We start from the raw sequence: 24,796 nt of genomic DNA on the forward strand, positions 1-24,796 counted from the left end.
TGTCATCAGGGGCTGGAAAGCTCTTCCCCTTTACATCCCTTCAGGAGCACTGGGCTGTGTGGAATGCCTGGACTTTTATTCTTCCTCCATGGACAGTTGACACTTGGTATGCATTAATTATTCCACTGCTGCTTGTTGGTGGGAAAAACTGCCTTTTTACCATTTTAAACATTCCGTGTAATTAATACACAACACAGTTTCCAAATGTATTTTTGTATAGATTTTTTAGGTTTTAGGAATAAAGAGGATATTGCTGGGGAAAGGAATTGTGCACAGCAGGAGCCATGTGGCTTTTGGTAAAGGAAGTTAATGTGTCCACTGTGATTAAAAATAAAGTTTTTATTGATGAAAACGCATTCTCCCTGTGAAAGTTCTTCCCTGGTACCTGCAGAAGGGAAAACTCTGAGTTGTGTGTCTGTTGGCTTTACCTTAAGGAAAAGGATTATTCTGGAAGAGCATCCGGGTGGATATTTTTTAAGGAAGAATTTGGTGAGGATAGAAAGCTTTAGTTATCAGAATTGTCTATAAAAGGAGATATGAAGGAATCTGGAGAGGCACAGAGCAGGTCTGGGAAATCTGGGAGGTGGAAAGAGGGACAGCATCAACCAGGACCAGCAATCTACCAACTAAAAGTGAATTTTTTTTGCAATGTTTGATGTCTGCACTAACTGTGTGCTCGATGGAGTCTCAAACCTGCTGCTGTTGGATGTGAGTTTTGGTGTTTCAGGAGCTGCAGCCGGATTTGTCACCAGATGGCAGCATGAGAGAAGGAAAGGCTTCAGGCTCCTCCTGGGAAACAATCGGGATCTTCCCTCTTTCCCTAAGTATGTAATTAAGCTTCTCTGATATTTCATTGCCTACGAGTCTAAAGTGCAGCAAAACACCTCTGGGTGAAGAACTTTGGAGCATTTTTTGATCGGGGAGAAGGAATGCAGTGGTCAGTAGGAATTCAGGGCATTTCCTGGGGATTTGGGGTCTCTCATCTCACCTTTGGGCACAGCACAGCGTCAGTGGGCATGGCAGGGGAGGTTGGAGTTTGTGCACTTGGCACAGACACTAACTGACAGCTGGGAAATCTTCTGCAGGTGGGAATGGGATAAACTTCCATGAAAAACAGAGTAATTCCCATGGCTTCTGATGGTCACTTGGATTAAACCCTCCCAGGCACATTTTAATTATCCCCTAATAATTGCATGTGCCAGGAGCTCTAATGGCACATCTTCAGAGCTCGTTGGTTTTGCAGAGTCACACAGGCAGTTTCTGCCTTGCTTTCAAGTGATTCCTGAGCTGGAAAGAAGTATTTAATACTCACCATTAAGTGCTGGAATTTTAAAATATTCTGATTATAGTAGGATGCTTACCAAGGAAAGCCCCCCCCCAAACCTCTCCACAGGGAAATCCTTGCTTAATTAGCTACTGTAGTTTTTTTTCTTTTAAATTTTATTAAAAATTAATACATGTTACATTTTCAAGTGTAAATACTGAAAAATAGCCTATGGCAAAATAAAAAGGCACAGGATTAAAACCAGCTTAATTGTTTCCATGGATACATGTCTGCTATTTGGCAAAAGGTATTTTATACACTTTCTACAAGAATAAGCATCATTTTAAATATATCTCTGAAGGGTGGTACCCTGTAATTTAACCATAAAGACAGAATTTGTACTCCTAAAATGTGATAATTGCAGTGATGCCTCGCTGGAAGGTGATTCTTTGGAGCAGAGGAACTCAAGTGCAGGAGGAGAGTGCAACAGGCATCTCGACATAGAGCTCACCGTGTGACATGTCACGACAAACAGCAACTGTGACAACAAAGCAGTGATCAAAGGACAGAGGCACAGACAGCACGAGGGTTTGCACCAGCTCTGAGCTGATCTGGGGGAAAAAATGCACCAGAAACTGAAGCAGAACACTGGAAATGGAGCAGTGGAACGTCTCAGACAGCATTGCTGAGCCTCAGAAGGTGGAGCTGACATATTAAAATTATTAGTCCTGTCTGAAAAATAGATCTGTGGTTGCCTGTTGGTTTTGTTTTCACGTAGGAATTAGTCCTTGTAACCCTGATGAGGATGTTGGTAACAGTCAGGATGTCACTGGAAACAGTCGTTCTGCCTGGGAACACACCTTGGGCTCAGCAGTCCATCAGTCCTGGGATCCCTGTGATCCCTGGGTGTCCCTGGGTGTCCCTGGGTGTCCCTGGGTGTCCCCTGTGCTTCCCAGTGCCACTGGGAGAGCTCTCACTGCAGCAGCTGGCCCGGCAGCCCTGGCTGAGGTGAGCAGCAACCACCAGGCACATCCCTGCCACCAGCTGCTGGCGGTGTCACCAGAGTGTCACCTGGGTCACCACACGCGGCATTTCCCTGCGGGGTGCATGGCTGTGCCCTTCTTGCAGTGGAACACCTCGGAGAAAGCTTCGAAGTTCTGCAAGGAGCCCATCACCCTAAACAGAGAGAAGGGAGGTGTTCACATGGTGCAGGGCAGGGAGTTGGATCTGCTGGGAAACAGAGCCTGTCCAGAAAGTGGTTTCGAGCCTCAGAATTGATTAGAGTTCCCAATATGGGATATTTAGGAAATATAGGTAATGTGACCAATGAAATGCCAGAACAGAGTGGGTTTAGTTTTGCTCCATCCTATATGGATTGGCAAATTCACCAGGTGTTGGCATGTGCTCTCCAGCAGTGTCCTACAGGCCGTGGGAGAAAATCTGGAAGTCACTCTGGATTTATCTCGTGTGTTATCAAACTCTGTCATGGTGCAAGGGGTTAAATGAATGAGTTGTAGATTAATAAATGAGCCAAACCCACCTGTACTTCAGAGGGCTGTGAACGTCTGTCTTTATGGACTGACTGGCATATTCTGGTCTGTAGGAACCACACCAGACCTGGACAGGGAGGATGGATCATTAGTGGGTCAGTATTAAAGGGAATTCATGTTGGGAATCTTCTCCCTGGTTTTCCATCCCATTTTGTTAGGATATCACTGGTGTACATTTTATAGAGAGGCAGAATGGATGCAATTATTTACTAATTAGCTTTTGTTTTAGCAAGGTCTTGCATCAAGATCTGATGCTCTGGGGCAGATCTATCAGCACTTGATGTCACCCAGGTGTTCCCTCCAGCAAAATCCCAGTGCCTGAGGCACAGCCCTGGGTGTTCTCACCTGGGCAAAGTTGAGGAAGAAAAGCTGTTTGTGGGAGAGGTTCAGTCCAGGCAGCTTTGGCTCCTTCCCTTCCCGCTCCAGCCACTTCAAATAGGCCTGGAAATGATCACAGATCCAGCTCAGAGGAGCAGCAGGAGGTGGATTTTGAATGCTGTTTTTTGGGGAGGGATTTTAGTCACCCCATGAATGAATCAATGTGGTTCCCTTCTGTACTTTTGTGAATATTCCCTCTCTAATACAAACAGTACAGAGAATTTTATGAAAAAGCTGTCAGCATAAGCACTGTTGACTTCACAGACTCTTTCTACAGGAATTTATATCTAGAAATAAGGTGTTAAGTCTCCTCTGCTGCTCTAGTGATGATTTTTCTCTCTTCAGGTAACTGCTCATAAAAGAACAGATAACAACCTTGCTCAGTGTTAAACCCATTATCTGTTATTGTTACACATTAATTGGCCAATTTGCTTTTTTTAGGTATATTGACATGAAGGAGACAAGTTAATTTGCCCTCAAGCTGCTAAATTCCCAACATTCTGTTTCTGCAGCCTCTCTGGGGCTGAGAAAGTCCCAAAGCAAGAAACAAAAGGGAGAGCTGAGGGTAAAAATAGATCCAACCCCATAGAACATCCATGGATTCCACGTGCAGGCAGTTCATGTCACCCCACACTGCTCCTCAGCATCTGCAATGGCTTTTAGAGCAATCCTAATGAAGTAATTAATTGGAATGGTGTCCCTCAGGGTTGGAATTCAGATTTCTGCAAATTCAGGATGTTCTATTAACACCATACTCAAACTACCAAAGATCAAAGGTTTTGCTGTGACATCTTTTAGGGTTCTTAGCAGGGAAGAACATTTCCTGCTCACCCCTGAGCTCCACCTTTGGCTGCTCCTGGGTGCAAGAATGGCAGCAAGCCTTGGGCTATGAGCTTCCAGATGTATAATGGAGGCTTTATCTTTTGGGATATGCTAATAACATGGTAATTGTCAATTTTTTTTAGCACAGAATAGGTCCCCTCATTGCTGGATGACAGGTAAATTCAACTCACAGGGTGTTTGAGAGTTACCTTGTAAGCCTGTCGGACTCCTCCGTTATCTGCAATATTTTCTCCCAACGTGCTTATGCCACTGACCTGTGAAAATAATCATTTATTTACTCCATAGTCAGTAAAATCAGTAAAATCAGCAACCCTAAGAGCCACAGGTTGAAGCACAGTCACACAAATGCCTGCAGCAGCAGAGGGAAGCTGTGACTTTGTGAGAATGAAATTTAAAAAATAACAGGGTGAGAGCTGCAGATTCCAACAGAGAGAATAAACACAAATGTAACATGGACAGAACCTGGGCTGCTGTTGGGCAGAACAGCACTGCACACACATCCTGGGCTTTCTGAGCCACACCAGTGTCCCCAGTTTGTCACAGCCTTGTCACCAGCACAGTTACCTGGAGCAGCTGGGCTTTGTGCTTAAGATGTCCTCATCCTCCATGGGCATTCCCTGTTAAATTCATGATTTTTGTGCAAACCCAAGCTGTGATTTTTACTCACATTCTGTCCCCCTGCCAGCTCCCAGGTGTAGTTGCCATACTGGTGCACCATGCACAGGGACTGCTCCTTGAAATGCAGCGCTGAGAAGTTGCTCCACCAGTCCAGCATGTTCCCATCTTTGTCAAAATTCCTGCCTGCGGGAAAACCCGAGGGAAAAACAAGAATTTTGAGCAAGATTTTAAAGCTTCTTCCAGTGTAGCACCTGGGATGCTGGACCTGCACTCCTTCCCTCTTTTTCTCCTTGAATTTAGGTGTTCTAAAGTGTTTTTGGCACAGTTTATTCTCTTTGTCACAAGGGAATGGAATTGTGGTCTCTGTTATTCCCTGATTTCCTGTTCACTCAGCAGCCCTGACTTCAGTCACAGCACTAAGGCATAGTTTTATTTCCAAATAAAATACGGAAAATGGGATAAAAAAATAAAAAAATGGAAAATCCATGTCTGGATTTTGCAGACATCATGTAACAGAACCTTCCCTCACCTCTGAGGTGTCTGAGGTGCTGGTTCTGAATGTCCACATGACAGAACTGAGGTTTATAGAGAATTAAAGCTGGAATTGCTGTTATGGAGTTTGTGTTCTTGGCTCTCTGGCTAGAAAAAAGGTTTTCCTTTGCTCTAGAACTCAGCTGCTGAGGCTGTGTTGTGTTTCTGTGCCATCTGCACAACACAAAGAGCATAAAAAAAGCATTTTGAAGAGAACCCTTGTGAGAAATTACTGACTTGCAGAGTCAGAAGGGAGTTTTTCCCCCAAAGTCTTTTACATGGCATTCAAGAAAGTTAAAAAGTCAATTTATTTCAAGCATTTGGGTTGAAAAACAGTGTCTCCTGGGATTTCAAGGCACTACTGACAGCTCTTCTATCCCAAAAAAAGTTGTTCAGAGATTTCACTGTATTCAGGAGCCCATGGATCGGCTTGCTTTGTGTTTCTGATCCGATGATGCTGTAAATATAACATTTTTTTTCCCTGAGAATTGCCATTGCCTCCATTTATTTTGAACATCTGCTCATCTCTTGTGCTCCTTTCAGGAAACATTCCCTGCAGAACCTTCCACAGAGTGTTCCCAGTGTGCTCCTCGTGCTCCTGAGCAGGATGTGACAGTGATGTGACAGTGCAGGGATGTGACAGTGCAGGGATGTGACAGTGCAGGGATCTGCAATCCCAACAGCCTGACACTTCAATTCCTGCCATGCCATATTTAAAGCTGAAATAACAATGTTTTCACAGTCATCTCACCATTGTCATCGAAGCCATGAGTGATCTCATGCCCAATGACCATCCCAATCCCTCCAAAATTCAAGGCCTGGGGTTGGTGTTTGCTGAAGAAGGGAGGCTGGAGAATCCCAGCAGGAAAAACTGCAAAGACAGGCAGAAAAATGGAAATATGATAAGGTGGCTTTGTTTTTACATCCTCAGCAGACAGATTGTTTGCTTGGTGTAAGAGTCAGGGAGGAACATAAAATATAAAATGATTAGAAACAAGCTCATGCCTCGTGTGAAATGGTTTCTCTCTGGATAAATGGAAAATGACAAGTTAATAAAGGTTTAATTTAGCACATCTGCAGCTACAGTAGCTCCCTGTTTGAGACCCAAGCAGCATTTCCATTGAGTTTAGGCTAATTTGGTCCACAATGTTTGCTGCAGTGAGTCAAGAACAGAATGTTTAGGAGCTCTGCTTTGGAGACAGGCACAGTTGGTGTGTTTGAGCCATTTTATGGGGGAACTAATGGAGGTTTTATTGCTTTAGCTGAGTTGGGGAGAGGTTAGAAATCATCTGCTGGTACCAACAACTCTTGGAGTGTAAAACATGCCCAGCAGTGATTCCTGCAGAGCAGGAGGGGAACTCAGTGGGATCTGAGGGAGAATGTAGGAGATCTGCTCTGCCTCAGCCTGCTAGCAAAACCTCACCCAGAGCCATGGGATTTGCCTTTCATCCCTTCTACACAAGCTGAAAAGCATAAATACTTCTAGAGCAACTCAGACTGGCAGTGATTCACTCTAATTAGATATTTCTTATGAAGGGAGATATTGAAATTATATCACAAGCAGTTCATTCAGAGACAAAAACCTTTTTGGCCACACAGGTTTGATCCATACAACTTTGTGCAGAAATACATGAGGCAGACAGCAGTCAGACAGAGCAGTGTGGAAAATTGTTTTCTCAAGCTAGAGACAGGGAGAAACAGGATTTAACTGACATACACACTGTTGTGGGTGGTTGTGCTTGGATTTTTCACATGCATATTCATCTCCAAGTTGCTTAAATGAGTTACTTTTCTATGACTTATAAGGACAAAGCTGGAGAGGAACCAGGTGGCATCAAGACCTGAGTTGCCTGCCTGGAAAGCTGATTATAATCTGTGCCTCTGGATAAAAATGGTTAATTTTTTAATGATAAAAGCTGGCTAAAAAAGAGTTTAAACCTACCTATCTGGTTTCTGTTGGGGGAATAGAATGCATTGACCACTGCAGCTCCAATTATCCATCTAAAAATAAATGTTGCACACAGTTAGTCATGGTTTTTTCATTTTAAAGACATTTTTGAAATTTAATTATTGCTAAAAACTTCAAGGTATATAGGAAAGGGTTGTAAGGATTTAATCCTTGCAGGGATTATATATATATATGTAATATATATATTTCAAGGAATGTGTATATGGGTATATAAAGAAATATAATTTCCTTATTAGGAGAAGGAAAAACCTTTCATCAAGGAGGAAAATCCTTTTAAGGAGATTATATAAGGAAAGGATTAATGGAGGGGAAAAGGTGGGATTGATCACAGCTGTAAAGAAATTCTGACACCGGGAAATACCTGTTAGCTTGTTTACGGTCACCTTTCATCCCAAACACACAACATTCCAGGGGAAAAGCATTGCTCACTTTACCTTAGAATTGTTTTTAATTCCTGGATTATCTCCACCACAGGCATTCCCAGCTCCCCACAGCATGACTCCAACACCCCCACCATCAACCCAAAATTCAGGTTGTGTCTGTAGCTCTGTCTGCAGACTCACATATCTTGGTCAACTCTCTCTCGAAGTTTTTTCAGGCTCTTTTGGGCTCCAGCTCGCAGGTTTTCCAGGATGTTTTCAAAGTAGCTGTGCTCACTGAAGTTTAACTGCAGAAAAAGGGGATCCAAGTACACTGGTCAGCTGAGCAGGAAGAGGAACTCCTCGTTCCACTGAATGTCCTCTAAAGCCTGTTTTGGCTGCATGGTTTCACTGAATAGTTGGCTCTTTGCACCAATTATTTATTATTATGCTCATTTTAATGCTCTTCGAAAGGGCAATTGCACAGGTAAAAATATTCCAGTGGCAAGAAAGTAAATGCAGATGTTTATTTTGAGAAAAAATCTCACCTAGTGAGGTATGCACAGAATACTTACATTGGCATATTCCAGGTCCAGTTTCTCATTGTGATCTTCCAAAATATAATCTGGGTAGCCAATCTGTTCTTTGATTGCCATTGCCTGGAAGAAAAGAGTTGAATGTTTCCTCTTAATTGTGGGTTTTTTTGGTGTGTTGTTGTTGGGTTGTTTTTACTGAAGTTTCAATAGTATTTCAATAAAAAATAGTTAAATGTTTGAGGTTTTTTCTTGGTTTTGGAATGGTGCTAATGGTCCTGAGGTCAATTAAAAGTTGTAAATGGTTTTTTTTGGAGGGATTGCATTGCATCTGGTTGATGTGGGCTAACAAAGGATTGAAAGGAAAGAGCAATTTTATAGCATAATAATGACAATTTAAGTCAATTCCCCTCATTTGTAGAGAAACTGGAAATGGTGCTACTACAAAATTCCAAATATTTCATATCCATGAGAAAACACCGAAGTTCCTCGTTGTCTCTGACCTTCTCCCGAGCTTTCTCCTTGGATGCCTCATCCATCCACTGCAACTCATCCAAAGTCTCCACGAACGCCTCGCGGATCTTCTCTATCAAATCTCTCACCTAAAACAGAGCCAGGCAGGCATTCATCACTCACACACCATTCCCCCAGGCACAGCTAAGGGCTGAAAAGCTTCCTGCTGGAATTGTCCCCAAATTCTGTGCTCCAAACCATGGCGTTGAGCATTTCAAAGCACACCACTAATGAGTTCTTGCACCTTCTTCACTGCTGGATGACTTCCCCAGACAGCAACCAGGGAGCTCAGGCAGGAGGGAATGAACCCCGTGGGCATTGTGGATGTACAGTAGTATGAAGGGTAAACTACATACCATCCTCTTGCTCTCACCAGCAAAAGTCTCCCGGACATACATGGCTCCCACCGCGTTCTCCATGTTGTTGTTGACGTAACTCACGCACTCCCTCCAGCGCGCCTCCTCCAGCGTCGTGCCATACAGGGCCTGCAGCACCAAAACCTGCATCAGCCCTTCCAAATCACTGCCTAAAGGGCAGCTCCACCCTGAGGTTTGCACTGCTGGGATTGGGTTGGTTGGGGGATTCCATGGTGGAATAATTGGGTTTGTTTGGGGGTTTCATGATGTAATGATTGGGTTTGTTTGGGGATTGCATGATGGAATGATTGGGTTTGTTTGGGGATTACATGATATAATGATTGGGTTTGTTTGGGGATTTAACAACAGAATGATTTGGTTTGTTTGGGGATTCCATGATGTAATGATTGGGTTTGTTTGGGGATGACATAATATAATGATTGGGTTTGTTTGGGGATTAAGTGATGGAATAATTGGGTTTGTTTGGGGTTTACATGACGTAACGATTGGGCTTGTTTGGGGATTTAATGACAGAATGATTGGGTGGTTTTGGGGATTCCATGATGTAATGATTGGGTTTTTTGGGGATTACATGATGGAATAATTGGGTTTGTTTGGGGATTATGTGACAGAATAATTTGGCTTGTTTGGGAATTACATGATGTAACAATTGGGTTTGTTTGGGGATTGTATGACGGAATAATTGTGTTTGTTTGGATATTACATGATGTAATGATTGGGTTTGTTTGGGGATTATGTGATGGAATAATTGAGTTTGTTTGAGGATGACATGATGTAATGATTGGTTTGTTTGGGGATTACATGACGTAATGATTGGGTTCATTTGGGGATGACACGATGGAATCACAGAATCACAGAATGGTTTGGGTTAGGAGGGAGCTACAAATACATCTTTTCCCAACCCTCTGACATGGTTATTGTGTTGACCAGACTGGCACTGGTGGCAGCTCTGCTCTCCTCTTTAGGAAGAGAGGAAATACCTTCCTGTAGCTGGCCCGAGCGTCCTTGAAGCGCCGGCTCAGGCTGCTGACCCTGTCGATCACCAGCCGCCAGATAAGGTAGTTCTGGATGGTGCTGTGTGGGAAAGCAAAGCTGAGCTCAATCCCCTGTAAAAATCCAGTTCTGGTGCAGGCAGACAGAGGGGAATCTCAATTTAGGGTGGAGATAAAGAAGGAAATAATTGCTGCCCAGCCCTGGGTTTCACAGAATCTTGTTGAACTGCAGTCGTCCAGCCTGAGGACTGAGCTGTCATGTCTGTTTTGAGATTAATTTCTTATTTTTATTCCTTCTGCAATGTAACAAGAGCTAAGCCTGTCATGTATTTTTTTCTTCCCATCTACCCTTCTCTAAGCAAGCAGTGAGACACTTTGTACTGCAGCACTTGGACTTTAAAATCCTCCAAAGGCATTTCCTGTATTTTACAGAGCTGTCATTTTTCCTCAGGAGCTCAGAACTATCAAGGGGGATCATTAATTGACATTTCATCAATACTTCTATGAATTTTGCCCTGCACACTGTCTGGTTTCTTTACCTGGCTGAGTACTTGGAGATAATTGCTTTCAGCTCTTGCAGATAAGGCATTCCATACACAACCACCTCTTCCTCTGGGTCCACCTGAACACCTACTGAAGACATGACGCCTTGGATGAAGAAGGTCCAGTTAAATTCCTAGGCAGACAGAGAGACATTCCAATGTTGGCTGTTTAAGTGCCTTTTGACAGTAACTGGACTTTTGACAGTCTCATGACCTTGAATGTTGCTTAAAAAAGCTTTTTAAGAGACTCAGAAGACAAAATTAAGAATGGGAATGATTTTATACCTCTCTGCTGAAGCACTGATAAAGTCACAAAGGCATTTCCAACTGGCATGGAATTAAGAGACTTGAAGCATGACACTGCTAGTGAAACACTTACATTGAATGCAAACTTTTCCTGCAGCTCTGCTAAGGTCATTTTGTTGTACAACAAGGTCACATCGTGCCTTTCCTCTGCTGGGGTCGTGGCCTGAAGACATTCACAAGGTTATTACTGGAATCAGCTGGCAGAAATATCAATGGCTGAAATCACATGCACACTCCAATAATGTGCAAGTAAACCAGTTTTTTTGGGAAAAGGAAAATAATTTTTTGAAATTAATTTTCAAAATTAATTTCAAATTAATTGCCACTTTCAAAAATTCACTACAGGAACTTGGGTCCCCCCTGTTCAATAACGTTTCAGGGATGTGTTGAGCCAAGTGGGTCCCAAAAAAATCCTCTTCCTCCAATTTTTCTGGGCTGTGGTTTTTCTGCTACATTGAGAACTGCAGCCCAAACCAGCAAGAGACTCTTTCCCCTCACCCCTTGCCCCCCACAGCATCCTGAGGAGCTCTTGATCTCTCCACTCACATTTGCAATCTCTGTTTCCAGCTCCATGACTTTGGCCATTTCCTCTTGGACAAAGGAATCATCTTTGGACACATTCATGTCTTCCCGGATCATTTTGGCAATGGTGATCATGAACTGCAGATAAGCTTCTCTCACCTGCACTCAGACACACAACAGAAAAGGTTTGCTGTCCATCATTTCATAGAATCCCAGACTGGTTGGGGTTGGAAGGACCTTAAACCCCATTCAGTGCCACCTCCTGCCATGGTCAGGGACACCTCCCACTGTCCCAGGTTGCTCCAAGCCCCGTCCAGCCTGGCCTTGGACACTGCCAGGGATCCAGGGGCAGCCACAGCTTCTCTGGGCACCCTGTGCCAGGGCCTGCCCACCCTCACAGGGAAGGATTTCTTCCCAATATCCAATCTAAACCTCCTCTGTGTCAGTTTGAACCCATTCCTTTTGCCCTGTGACTCCAGGCCCTTGTAAACAGCCTCCCTTCACTATTTCTGTACTCCACCTTCACAGCTCTTATTCAGCAAGCTGTTCTCTTTATCATGAATACCTTGCAGGGCATTTTGCAGTCTCAAAACACACTTTCTGCTTCCCTGTGCCACCCAGCCCTGCCATTCTGGGTTAGAATTACTGCTTGGGCAAAGAGAAAGCTCCGTGCTTTGAGTTACTCTATGGGAACAGTGATCCAAAATTACAGACTAGACAGGGAAGGTCTGAGTTCTCTGAAAGTAATACCATAAATCTTCTCAAGTCTGGTTTTAGTGTCTGAAAGAAAAGCTCTGTTCCAGACAGTTCCCAGTGACACCTTTGCTTTATTCCTGATGGGAGTTATTCTCTGACTGATTTATACCTCAGAAAGGTCTTGAAAAGATATTTGAGGGAGTGCTGATCTCTGACAGAGAAAAAACTTGAAGCTACCTGTTCTCCTCACGTGCTTTTCTTCCTCCACAGTCCTTGGAGGCCAAATAAACACAGTGACTGTGGTGAAATTGAGTCTGGGCACTTAGAGATGATGATTTGTGGTTTTAGGCTGAATGCTGGGCCTTAATCAGGCCAGACTCCCCCAGGCCTCAGGAGGAGTTTTTGCCAAAAGATGCTGGACTAAGCACAGGGGGAGTTTGGGTCATCAGAGTTGGGCTCATTGTCTGGGGGCAGCGAGCTGGTAAACACAAATAAAAAGGGGTTGTGTCTCCTCCTTGGTCATTAGGATTAAAAGCACAGCCTCAGCCCCCCTGCTTGAAGCCTTCAAATTAAAGCTGTATGGAGCAGAACTGGTTTTCTTTTGCTAATTTAGGATCCTCTCTTCACTGTACCTGATTTCCTACCTCCTCCAAGTCCATCTAGGTCTGACCTTCATGCCTCAATGCACAAATATCCCTTTTTTCTGCTCTGAGTGCTGCTCAGAGGTGGTGCAGGGGAGATTCCTGGGTCAGCAGCTCTCCACATTTCCCAGCAAATCTTCCTGGAGATTGGTTTGTCCCAGGAGCTGGCAGCTCCTAAAGGTGCCCAGAAGGTGTGGGGAAAATCCCCTATAAACCCCCCAGGGCTATATTTTAGCTTTATTAGATATAAAATATAGTTAAACAGACTGAAGTGAGAGGAAAACTCTTCCCACTGATGTTTTCATCTGCCTTTACAACCACGAGACAAAAGAGTCTCAAATGCTGATTGTTGTCCCTCTGTCTTCCCTTCCATTCTTGTTAGGAAAATTGGTTTGATGTTGGGCTGCAAACACCCTTTGTTAGCAAGGCATAATTGAGGGGAAATTAAATGTACTAAAGCAATATTTTCATCTTGGAAACAGATAAATTATCTGGCTCTGTTTGCAAGAACTTTCTGTGTATTTACAGAAACAGTGTTTTTTGCAGAATCAGTGTTTTTGCCCTGAGCACTGGCAGAGAAAAGCAGCTAGAAAAATAATCTCTCACAATTTCATGTAATTTTGGGGGAAGGGGAGAGTAAGTGGCAGCAGATTTTTACTTGCTGAGCATCAATGATTTGGAGGAAGATACAAGCAAATTGCCTGCACTGAAAATGTGAAGCTGTCCTTCAAAATGAGAGACTGTCTAAGCTATAAAACATGATTTTATTTTCTCATTACCCTCTTTATGAGCTGGCCAGTTCTGGGGAGGCTTGACATTTATACAGTTGTTCAGTCTTTTTGTAAACTTTACAAAATGTTGGCTCAATTAGGAAAAAAATGTAGCAATGAATGTCACAGTCTAATTCTGATTGTTGCATGCCATGAAAATTCATATTTTGTGGTTTTCCAGAGCACAGGGATAAGTAATCATGTTGTTTTAGGGGCACAGAGAAAATCAAACCCAAGGAATACTTACTCTTTGATAGTTGCCCCCATTAAAGTAGTAGTCCCTGGATGGCATTCCCAAACTGGGCTGGTCAATCTGAGGGAAAATGCATTTCTCTGGTTAGTGGGGAACAGAAACTGGGGTTGTGCAAAGGGTTGGAATGGCACCATCGCCAAACACTCTGAGAATTTTGGGTTTTTTTAGATCTGGGGGAGGTGGAAGGTACAACTCTTGTCTCTGGGTTTCCAGGTGAGGACAGGGTGGATCTCAGTGTGGGTTATTAACCAAAATCTTTCAGAAATCATTGAGATCCAAAAATAATTAAGTAACTTTTCTGAGTTGATTGATTTAAGGGTTGGAATTCCCGCACAACCATTTTTTGAACAAACTCTGCAATACTCTTTGCATATTTTAAACCCATGGTTTCCTGCTGCATACTAAACCTCACCATCATTTTTGTAAGTCACGAGAACTGACAGCCCTTAAATGCTGCAAATCAGCAAAGTTCCATTGATTTTTATTTCTTTTGCTGGAACAGAAATCATGCTGCCATAAAACATTTCCCAACATGTCTTTGATTTGTCACTTGGGGTACAGAGCTGCTGCCTACGTTTTGCCACTGTTGTTCTATGGGAAGCTGATCTGTCTGCAGTGTAAATATTTATCCCTCATGATTCTGGCATATCAATAATTCCCTGGAATTAATTTTTCTTACATAAATGATGTGTCTGCTGGAATCTCGGTCATCATTCCACACGAACATGTCGATGAGGACACGTTTGTTAAACCTGGAGTTCATTATGGAAAGGTTTTCCTCCATGCTCCAGCTTGGCTCTGGGAGAAAAAAAAAAAGGGAAAAAGGGAAAATAGACATAATTTATCATTCTGTGTCAGACTGATTGAAGGTGTGCAGTGCACAAGCTGGCTGCTGAAATGGTTTGGATCTATTTAAATAGATCAATGAGTGTTAAATGTGTGACACCCTGACTTCTGTTCATGAAGAGAAACTGAAAATGGAGGATTTAATTGGGTGACAGTGACCTCCCCAGTGCAGTAAATAATTCTAAATGCACATTGCTGAGCTTTTCCAGGATTACCTTTGGTCTTATTCCAGTCTGCAGAAGCCACTGGCCAATCTCCAACCATCCTCAAGGCCTCCAGCAGAGGCAAGGAATCTCTCTGCTCTATAAGACCTGAGGGAGGAAAAACAAATTCTGTATTGTTTTATTGCTTTCATAAAAAAAAAAAAAAATCAGGAAAAAAAGATAATGGGCCTAACAACTTAAATTTGCAACTAGATTTTTATCATGGTAAATAATAAGAGAGATCATGAAAGCATCTTGTATTAGTCTTCAGAAAAGGAATGAAAATACCTGTGTGGCTGCAGTACTAATTTGGACTGAATGGGTTAGACAGACCTTGAATGGATTTTTTCTCAACACAACATTGGTACTTTTGAATCACATGAAAACAAACCCATTCATAAAGTTGTCTTTACTCAAAACCCAAAGTGTACTTAGTAAATAATACAAAAAAGTAAAAAACCACAATGTGTCCCACAAAAAAATTTAATTTTAAATAAAAACCAACATGTAAAGTTAAAATAACAACATATCACCATTTACTAAATAACATTATTTTTACATAATTATATATATGTATATAGATGTATATATATATGTATATGTATGTATATATATGTATATATATGTATGTGTTTAAAGTTAAAAAACGTTAAAGTAAGCTTTAAACTAACGCTATAAAATAAAGAATAAAATTCAAAACATTCAATATTCAGTATTCAAAATATTGACCAAGGGAATCAATGGAACGAGAAGAGACTCACTCTCATTCATGCAGGACTTGTAAAGGATTTTAGCTTTCTGAAATGCTTCTCTGTCCCCTTGGTCTGAGGTCTCCAGCACACCTGGGGAAGGAACCATTGCCATGAGCTTTTTGCCCAGGAGAGCTTTGATCATTTTACAGAAATCCCCGAGGATTCAGGGCTGTGATAAACACCTGTAGGCTGCAATGACTGTGAAACTAGAGCTATTAGTGGGGAAAATGTCAGGAGGAAGGACTTCCAGACAGCTTTTCCTGCTCCTTCTGGAGTTAATTCCCAACCACCTCTGGCTGATTTTTAGTGGGAAGAGGGTGTTCAAAACGGGTGTAGTAAGAGATGTAGAAATTAAAGGACCAGAGAGAAAAAAATCCCAATCAACACTTCACTATGAGTTTATTTCTCTGTCTGATATGTTTATTTCTCTCTCTGATACGTTTGTTTCTCTGTCTGAAACTCAACACGGGTGGCTCAGGATGGAGTAACCTCATTCCTACCTTTGAGGATGATCTCCAGCTCGTCTCTGAGGATGTCAAAGATGCTGTATCTGGAGCTGGTCTCTGGGATCACATGCCGGCTCAGCCAACCCCCGCAGGCATACTGGTAGAAATCCTTGCAAGGGTCAGCTGTGGGGTCCATGTTCTGGATGATTCTGGCAGCTGGGGCATCAAAAGTGGAGAGCTGAATTCCACAGACTGCCCAGGGGTCTCTGGGACAGCTGGAGAATGTCAAGGGGCTGCTTGGCAAGACTCATTCCCATGTATTATGATGTTTAAAATCCTATTTTCTGCTTAAAAACGGATCTGAATGGCAGAAGAGCTGTCCCAGAGCACGAGGTCTGACAGGGAAGAGTTCCAGGTTAGGCACTGCCCAAGAAACCAGAGTTTCCAGGGGGCTATTGGGAACATCTCTGCTGGAATCTCACCTCTCCTGAGGTGCAGATGCCAAAAATAGAAAGGTGAATGCCCCATGAGAGAGCAAGTTCAGTCTAGAGGGAATTTTATTGTGCTTATAGACACAGACTGTGTTGGTCAATCCATGTCCTTGTGGATTGACTCAGACTCTGTTGGCCACACTGGAATTTTCCTGTGCTACTCCCTCATGACTGATATTCCTTACCCAAGGGGAAATCTCATTCCTCTTCATCTACTTCAGCCTTAAACTCTGAATTCTCTCTTCTTCAGGCTCAGTAACAACACATAAAACCTCCCCTCTGCATTAATTATAATTAATTAATTATCAAAATATAAAACCATATAAATAATTCATCCCAACCCCATTACCTGCTGTCACACACCCAGGGGTGGTACAGATGTTGCCCGAGTTGGTGCCATAGAGGGAACCTGCAGGGAGAGGAGGAGGAAAGCAGATGGAATTATTGATTTTGGGAGGAAATTGCTACCAGAGTAGCCCAATCTCAGTGACAGCTCTGTGAGTGTTGGTGTCAGTCAAGGACATCAAATGACAGCCGTGAAGAAATCATTTGAGGAAAATTTATTGGCAGCAGCATTGCAACAGTCTTGACAGTGAGTTTTATCTCTCCTGGAAGGAGAATCAGACCATCTTTTGTACCTGCTAACTGCCTCCACAATCCTCCTGACACGAGCTGAGAGCACAGGATTCCTTTTTTAGACAACCTGTGAAGATGCTCTGAGCATCTCCAAAGTCACTGAGACTCAGAGGTTTAAACAAGGGGGCAAAAAGCCCAGAGCTGCTCCCACACTGCTTTCAGTCACCAGGAGCACATTTAGGGAAAGAAATGACTTTAATTTCTCCAGGTGTTAGTGGGCTAGGGAGGGGGAGCTGATCACAGGCTTGTTGAGCCACAGTTTCATTTGTTAAGGTTGATCCTTGCTGCTCATAGGGAGGTTGTCCCTAATGTGGAATTTCCTGGGCTGATGGAGCAGTGTGGAAATAAGGAGGCTGTGGATTTGTTTTCGAATTTGTTTTGCCTTCAGATGAGCATGGAAAACGCCAGTAAAGTCCTGATCTTGGCTATTCAATTTCTGAGTGTTCAGACTTGGTTTGTGAAATCCTTCCACTGCTCTCCTGCAGGAGAAGGAAATTCATTTTGCTGGTTTAATTTCCCATTTGAGAAGCTGGATGTCTTGGTTTACTAGCTTGCTATCCACTTATATTAAATAGACTTATATTAAATAGACACTATGTGGTTCCACACTGAAAAACAAAATCTTGACACTTTCCAGCAGAATGACACATTTTCAAAGCTTTTTTTTTGATCCTTGTTTGCAGAAAAGAGTTCCTTAAAAAAAAAATCCTTTCAATGCAAGTCAGTGCTTTACATGAGAGCAAACAAGATTACAGTAATTCAGAGAGAAATAAAACAGTGGGGGAGAAAAGAGGGCTTTGAAGTTCATCAGTGGAAGCGACATAAAAAGCCCCCACTGTGCTGGGGAATGCTGAGGGTTCAGCTGAGCGTGGCTGTGCTGGGTGGGAGAACATCTGCAGGAGAAAATCTGTGTGTCCTGCCCTGCCTGGGGTCTGGCAACCTGAGCAGGGGAGGAGCAAAATATGGGGAAAAATATTTCAGCTTCACATAGACGGTTATTTATTTTTATTTATTTTATTTTTTAGGTGTTTGTTTCAGCATTTGATGGGATTTTTTTTACGATGGACGAAGCTATGCCTAATTTTTGGAGTTTCTTAAACTCTCTCGTAATTAAACAATTGGCAAAATCAAACCTAGGGTATTTTCCAAGGGGGAAAAGAAATGAGGAGTAGGAAAAGAAATGAGTAGTTCAAGGGCAAAAGGAGCAATAGCAAAGAGCAAGGTGAGAAAGAAATCATTGTACTGCAGGAATGTGGTGTTTGTCTCTTTGTTTCCCAGTGATCAGGCAGGACTCAGAAAGCCTATTTTTCTTCTCTTTATTTATGTATTTATTTACTTTTTAAATCAAATCTCCTCTCTTTAATAAAACCTGACGATGTCTCACTTCAATTTCTGCAACCCAACAGCTCTGAGCTCCCCTGCCTTCCCCAAGCCCTCTGGTTGTGCTGCTGTAACTGAGCAGGATGAGCTGCTCTGCAATTCCAGAGCACACTGAGAGCTCTGAAACTCTGCCCCAAACCCAGACCATGGGAAATGGCTGGGGGAGAACTCTCAGTTTACCTCGAAAAGTGTCTCCTTTGTTTCTCTCTCAATTCTGTCCTTTATTCCTCAGCACCTGGCTCTGGGTATGTCCAGCCCTGCCCTGTTTGGCTTTACAAGGTCACATCTTTGCTCACTTGGCTGCAGCTTTGTCACCTCCCAAAAACTGGAAATGAACTTAAAAAACCACTTCTGCATTCTCAGCTCCACAATTCTGCCCTTTATTTTCTCAAACCACTTCTCTAAAACAGCAGCCCAAGTTTTCAGCAGAAATACAGGTGTTTATATTTATTTTCAGGTATTTATATTTATTTTCCTGCCTGGTTAAGCACTGCTGACAGGTTGATTTACAATGACAGAGAGGCTCCTGCTTTGACATCCATTGCAGTGTGATCCAGCAGCAGCAGAGGATTGATCAGCGAGGAGAAGCTTTAATGGAGATTAATGAAACGACCTGAGCTGTGGGACTTCTCCAAATGGGAGCAAATGAGGGAAATTAAACACTCCAGATGTGAACTACTCACCTGAGAGGTGGCAGAGCTGGGACATTCTTCAGACCCCCTGGGCTCACTGCAGACAATTTTGTTGTCTTAATTTGGCCTCACAAGAAGCCACTGAGCCTTGTCACCTTCCTGGGTGGCAGCAGCAGGTGACAATGACTTTGGGATCTCTGGATGGCTTCATCCCCCTTCAGCAGCCCACCTTTGCAGTGACAATCCTTTCCAAACCTTCCAAGGCTTTATTTGAGCTCATTTTTTAGGGAACAAAAGCCCAGCCAAGCCCTCAGCAGGGCTCTGGAGGACACAGCTTGTGTTCAGCCTTTGGAGGAGCACAGATGGCTGGGGATGTCACACAGAGGGACAATTAGAGCCACAGTTGTCACCAGGCCCTCACGTGGGAGCTTTTACCTCTCAGCACCTTCCCTGCTTGTCAGCTCTCCTCTGCAGAAGTGCTGTTGGCACTGCAAGCTGCCCTTGTTGCTGTTAAAGCAGCGACAAACAGCATGATTGCCAAATTCAGGTTTTTTTGTCACACAGGGCTGCCTGGGCCAGATGTCAGCATCTTCCAAAGCAGTGCAGAGCACAAGAGTTCAGTTTTATTCTGCCTTTCCTGGGATATCTTACCTATTATTAGCATGGCTGAGGGACATTTTTGTGTGGGAATCAGTAAACTGTGTGTTTATTTGCCCCTTTTGCAGCCCTGCCTGGCCTGTCACTCCCCATTAAGGCTCTGCATTCATGGAGCTCCATCTGACCACGGCTGGGGAGAGTCTTGTCACCCAAATGTCACCATGACTTGTGTGTTAGCTTCCACTTCTTGAAATTCTCCATCTCCCCTGAATAGCTGCCTCGTTAATGAAGGTTCCTGACGTCAAAGGACAGTTGGGCAGGAGAGGAGAGGAGGGAGAGGAGAGGAGAGGAGAGGAGAGGAGAGGAGAGGAGAGGAGAGGAGAGGAGAGGAGAGGAGAGGAGAGGAGAGGAGAGGAGAGGAGGCAGAGCTCAGCCACAGCCCTGCCTCAGTTTAGACACTGCTGCTGCTCAGCAGGCTCTTGGAAATCTGTTATTCAGCTGCACAACGATCACATTCAGCATGGGAAATGCCGGAGAAAATGGTTTTTGTCTTGTGTTTTTCATATTTTTTTAAAATTTTTAATCCTTCCCCAGAACAAGGTGCTGCTTGGTTTGTATTTCTAGTTTTTTGGAGGGGACAGAGCAGAGTGCCATGACCTTCCTAACAGCCAGCAGGGACAACCTGGAGGGTGCAGACACAAAAATATCTGGGATTCTTCCTCCTTGAGAAGGCAGCCTGGGAGCCAGAAAGCCAATCGAACAACCAGAGATTACAGGAGCAGCAGTTAGGTGAGGCTGGAAGTTGTTTGGGGCTGAGCTGCCTGGAGGAGCTGCTGAGTGGTTGGATGTGGAAATGAGTGTGGAGATGTTGGATGTTCCTCAGGCTGTGACCTTTCCAGCCAGTGATGAGCTTTGGAGTTCAGGAAATACTGAGAAAAATACTGAAAAGAGTGCTGAGATGGGGCTGAGGGTGTGAGGGAAGGATTGAGATCCAAACCCTGTCCTGGCTGCTTCCCCTGCTAGGATCACCCAAATATTACTTTATTCTTCCTCTATTTTCTCTTAGCTTACTTAGACAGGAGTTCTTTAGGGTCTTAAAACTTCCTTGGATGTCAAAAAAACCCTCCAAATTGTGTCCAGAACTCTGTAGCTGCACTGCTGTGAGAGTTTTAGTGTTTTTGTTGGCTGGCAATAGAGATAAAAATCCCAGTCAGCATTACCAGAACTCCAGGAATTATTGCTGAACCCACAGCCTGTTTCATGCACCACAATACTCTTCTGGAAGTTATATACAAGCAGAAAAATATTCTCCCTGAACCACAAAGCCCAAACATGCCTTCATGAATTAAAAAAAAATTAAGTGAATGCAAGGCAGGACAGGCAATGCTTTAATTTTCTAATTTAATTCCTAATTACAAGCTAAACAAAATTATTTTTGGAAGCCTGGGTAGTGTCATTCTGAGCAAGGGTGTACCAAGGTGAAGTGAGAAATCTGAATCTGTTTTTAGTGAACAACCCAGTGTCTCATACACATTCCAAAATTAACATTTCAATGAAATCAGAAATCAAAAAATCCCAGGATAGCAATGTTGGTTCTATCACACAAACTCTGCTCAGACACATTTGGTTTTTTCTTTTTTTCTTGTTGTTCTGTGGGATTTAAGTGACAGAACTTTGAGCCAGAGGTGCTTTTCCCTTGGGGATTTCAGGCTTTTGGCTGAGCATTGGGAATGGGCTGAAGTGGGACAGCAAAACAGAGCCAAGGGGGGCATTGGGACAGAACTTTTTGAGAGAAAAAAAGATGTTTTTGAGCCAAGGGGGGCATTGGAACAAAACTTTTTGAGAGAAAAAAAGATGTTTTTGCTGCAGGAATAGTCTGAAGAGCTCTTTCTGTCTCAGTTCTGGACCCAGGCAGTGCATGGGTAATTCCTGCTGCTCATTTGCCACCTGAAATTCCCTACAGCTCCAGCTGTGATCCCTGATGGGGACAGAGGCACCAAGTGGCTCCAGGGCAGAGCTGAACACACCTGGGAGGTGTGAGGAACCAGCCCAGGGCAGGTAGAACAGCAGCTCTGCACTCAGGGCTCGGTCTGGGAAACACTGCCAGGGAAAGCTGAATTGCAGATAGGAGGCTGCAAAAATATTTGGGTTTTAGACCTGTTTTGTCACAGATAAGCCTTCCTTAAACAAATGGAGTGAGCACAGGCTGCCTCTGGATTTGGGTGAGAGCAACACTTGGGCAAATATCATAAATACCTGAATTCTGGGTTGCCTGGACCCTGCAAGTGATGCAGAGCAGATTTCTCAAATCCTTTATGCAGGCAGGCAGCAAAACCCTGCCTAGCTCACTGTTTGATACAGAAACTCCTCCTCTAGGACCTGACCCTGGGGAATTTCTTTCCTCTCATCCCCTGAGCTAACAGGATAAACTTTCTGATGAACTTTATGAATATCAAATACTCAGATTTTGTCCTGTGTTCAGCTGCTGGTAGCAAAAGGAATGAACAATAAGGAGGCTTTTCCCATGAATTATTGCTCAGAATTGTGCAGCCTTTCACTCACAAGTGCTGAAAATGCAGCTCCCTGCAGCAGGGCAGGCAGAGACAGCGTGAGGAGACAGCAGAGCCTTGCTCCAGTTTGGCTGTTCCTACTTTAGTTTTATTCCCCAGTGTTTTAGCACAGCTCCCAGTCCAGGAGGCTCTAATGGAAGTGACAAACACGAGGCAGAGCTGCTCCCAAACGTTTGATGCTTCACAGGGTTTGAAAGTGTGACTTTGCACTTGGTGTGCCAGTGGGAAAACTTGGGTTTTGGGAAGTGTGCTCTGCAGTTCAAATATTTAGGCAAAACACTTCGGAATGATGTGCCTCAATGGCAGGTTTCTGGCAAGATATTTGCATTCAAGTCACTGAAGCAAATCACACTTAGAGATCCAACTGCCTGATGGAATATTTTAAAAGTCTCCTTTTCCTCAGCAGCAAGTGGCTTTTTCTTTTTTCTTTTTCTTTTTCTTTTTTTTTTAAGCTTTCACATTGTAATAAGCAATTTCCCCTTCAGGGAGGTTGCTTTTAGAAGTGTTTTAAAGCAGCTGTTGCTTTAAAAAGCCCTGTCAATAATGAATCTTGGCTTGTGCTTGTATAAAATAAGGAAATGTCAGTTCTCACACACAGGCACACACCTTCCCTCTAAACCAGCGCATCAGCTTGGTCAAAACAGCCCCGAATTCAATCAAATGCATAGAAATAAATAAAAGCATAGAGTCTTACGCAGCATAATTTAAAAAATTAAGTAAAAGCCAACATAATCTCTGAGCTGGCAGCAAGGCAGAGAGAGCCCAGTCCCTCACAGAGGTGACCTCATGGTCTCCCTGTATTTTTGTTGTCATTTAGCTCTGCGAGGAAAGGACTTTAGTGCTGTTTGCAGGGGGAAGAGGAGGATGATTGCCAGGTTCTTACCTCTGCTGCTGGCATAGAGGATCACCAGGGCGACGGCGGCACAAGTCATGAGGAGCAGCAGGACAGCCAGCCCGATGGCCACAAAGCTCCAGGGCTTCTTCCCAGCTTTGGTCGATTTTTCCACAATATCCATCTGACTCTCTGATTTCCCCATTATTGTAACTCTAAATCGGGGAGGGCGAGAAAGGGTTAACAGCGCGGCTGCATCAGCGCGGGGAGAAACGCACGAGAAACCGGGGAGGGAAAAAAAAAAAAAAAAGGAAGCGGAACAAAAGGCAGGGAGAGAAAGAAAACTTCCGAATTATTACATGTATTTGTCCATTTGATTGTCCACAGATTTGCCAAGCTCGCTCTCCATCTCCTGCCGCAGCTCGGCGGGGCTGTGCAGAGCCACAACTTCAGGAGCCTCTTTGGGAAGTGTGGAAAAGTCTCATGACCAGGTTGGGCAACTCCTTTCTCCCGAACGGAGAGGGAAAGGGGGCGGAAAAATGCCGCCTTCCACTCCCCGCTCCCAAAGTGTCCCCGGCGCTGGGAAGGGTTTCCTCCAGGCGCTGAGCAGCTCGGCAGGGCTCTGTTAGCAGGCAGGGAATCCGAGCTGCGATCTTTCCAGGTGCGAGCGCCCTGGAGCGGCTCCGCCGAGGAGGGATGGGGACGGCGGGATGCTCCTGGGGTTCGGGGCTGAGCGATGCTGCGGCTCGCCGAGCCTTTTCCCTGCCATGCTCAGCGTTGGGAGCTCAGCCCGGAGTCCTTCCCAGCGCCGGGGAGATGCTCCGAGCCGCCGGGGGAGGAGGGATGGGATGGGATGGGATGGGATGGGATGGGATGGGATGGGATGGGATGGGATGGGATGGGCTGAGCGGCTCAGCGGCTTCTCCCAAGCTTCCCGGGATTCTGGGATCCCTGAAACGCCGGCAGGTTATTCGGTGGTTGTGCCGAAACCTGCTGGAGCTCTCCGGCTCCCCAGGATTCTGTAATCCCTGAAATGCCAGCCGGTTATTCGGTGGTTGTTCCCCCGGGAGAGGGGGAAACCTGCTGGAGCTCCGTGGCTCCCCAGAGCGCTTTGGGGTGGGATGGAGGGGAGAAGGGTGTGCGAACAGGCTGATTGATGGGTTGGGGCAGGCAGTGCACACAATTCCTGTGTGGAAATCTGGCTGGGAACAGCTGGGGAAGGCAGTGGAAGCACAGGCAGGGAAGGCATGGATCTCCCTTGGGAAGCAGGTTTTTTGCCCCGAGCTTCCCAAGGGAAAGTTTTTTTTGGGGTGTTTTGCTGCCGAGCAAAAAAACTTCCGAGTTTTTTTTTTGGGGTGTTTCGCCCCGAGCTGGTGTCACTCGCTGCCAAACAAAGTTCACAGCAGGAATGTTCAGGTTGTGCCTCTGCACTGCGAGTTTTGGGTGAGTTCAGGAGGAGCTGAGGGCAGAGTAGAGATTCCTCTGAGCCAGTGCTGTGCGCTGGGAATGGACACAGAGTGTTCCACGAGTAGGGAACAATGAACTCCAGTTCCTCCTGCCAGGAGCACAAGCCTCCTCTCCCAGTCAGCATTCCACCTCCAAATCCCTGTGAGAATCTCCTTTTTTCCCCCCCTTTTTTTCATTTTCCCCAGAGTCATGTTATCTCAGGCTTCTGCCAAGTGTGAAGGCAGCAATTCTGTGTCACCAGCCGAGGAGGAGTGGGAGAGCACAGGGATGTGAAATGCAGGTGCAGA

General features: G+C 44.3%; 1 protein-coding gene across 1 annotated transcript; it reads right to left on the reverse strand.

The window, feature by feature from the left end:
* Positions 1–1,422: 1,422 nt before the first annotated feature.
* MMEL1 (membrane metalloendopeptidase like 1) lies at positions 1,423–23,909 on the reverse strand. The gene is made up of 23 exons (XM_085079854.1): positions 23,402–23,909; positions 23,094–23,257; positions 16,745–16,804; positions 15,959–16,120; positions 15,468–15,548; positions 14,719–14,814; positions 14,337–14,455; positions 13,652–13,717; positions 11,322–11,456; positions 10,849–10,938; positions 10,467–10,603; positions 9,916–10,009; positions 8,915–9,043; positions 8,549–8,647; positions 8,088–8,171; positions 7,717–7,820; positions 7,127–7,185; positions 5,936–6,055; positions 4,703–4,836; positions 4,224–4,289; positions 3,160–3,255; positions 2,805–2,881; positions 1,423–2,440 (listed from the first exon to the last, which is right to left on the reverse strand). Exons 1-23 carry the CDS (start codon positions 23,449–23,451, stop codon positions 2,341–2,343), a joined length of 2,322 nt encoding a protein of 773 aa, XP_084935980.1. The 5' UTR covers positions 23,452–23,909; the 3' UTR covers positions 1,423–2,340.
* Positions 23,910–24,796: the final 887 nt, after the last annotated feature.

The sequence above is a fragment of the Lichenostomus cassidix genome, chromosome 21, assembly GCF_008360975.1.
Source record: "Lichenostomus cassidix isolate B80296 chromosome 21, HeHo_3.0, whole genome shotgun sequence".
Classification (NCBI taxonomy): Eukaryota; Metazoa; Chordata; class Aves; order Passeriformes; family Meliphagidae; genus Lichenostomus; species Lichenostomus cassidix.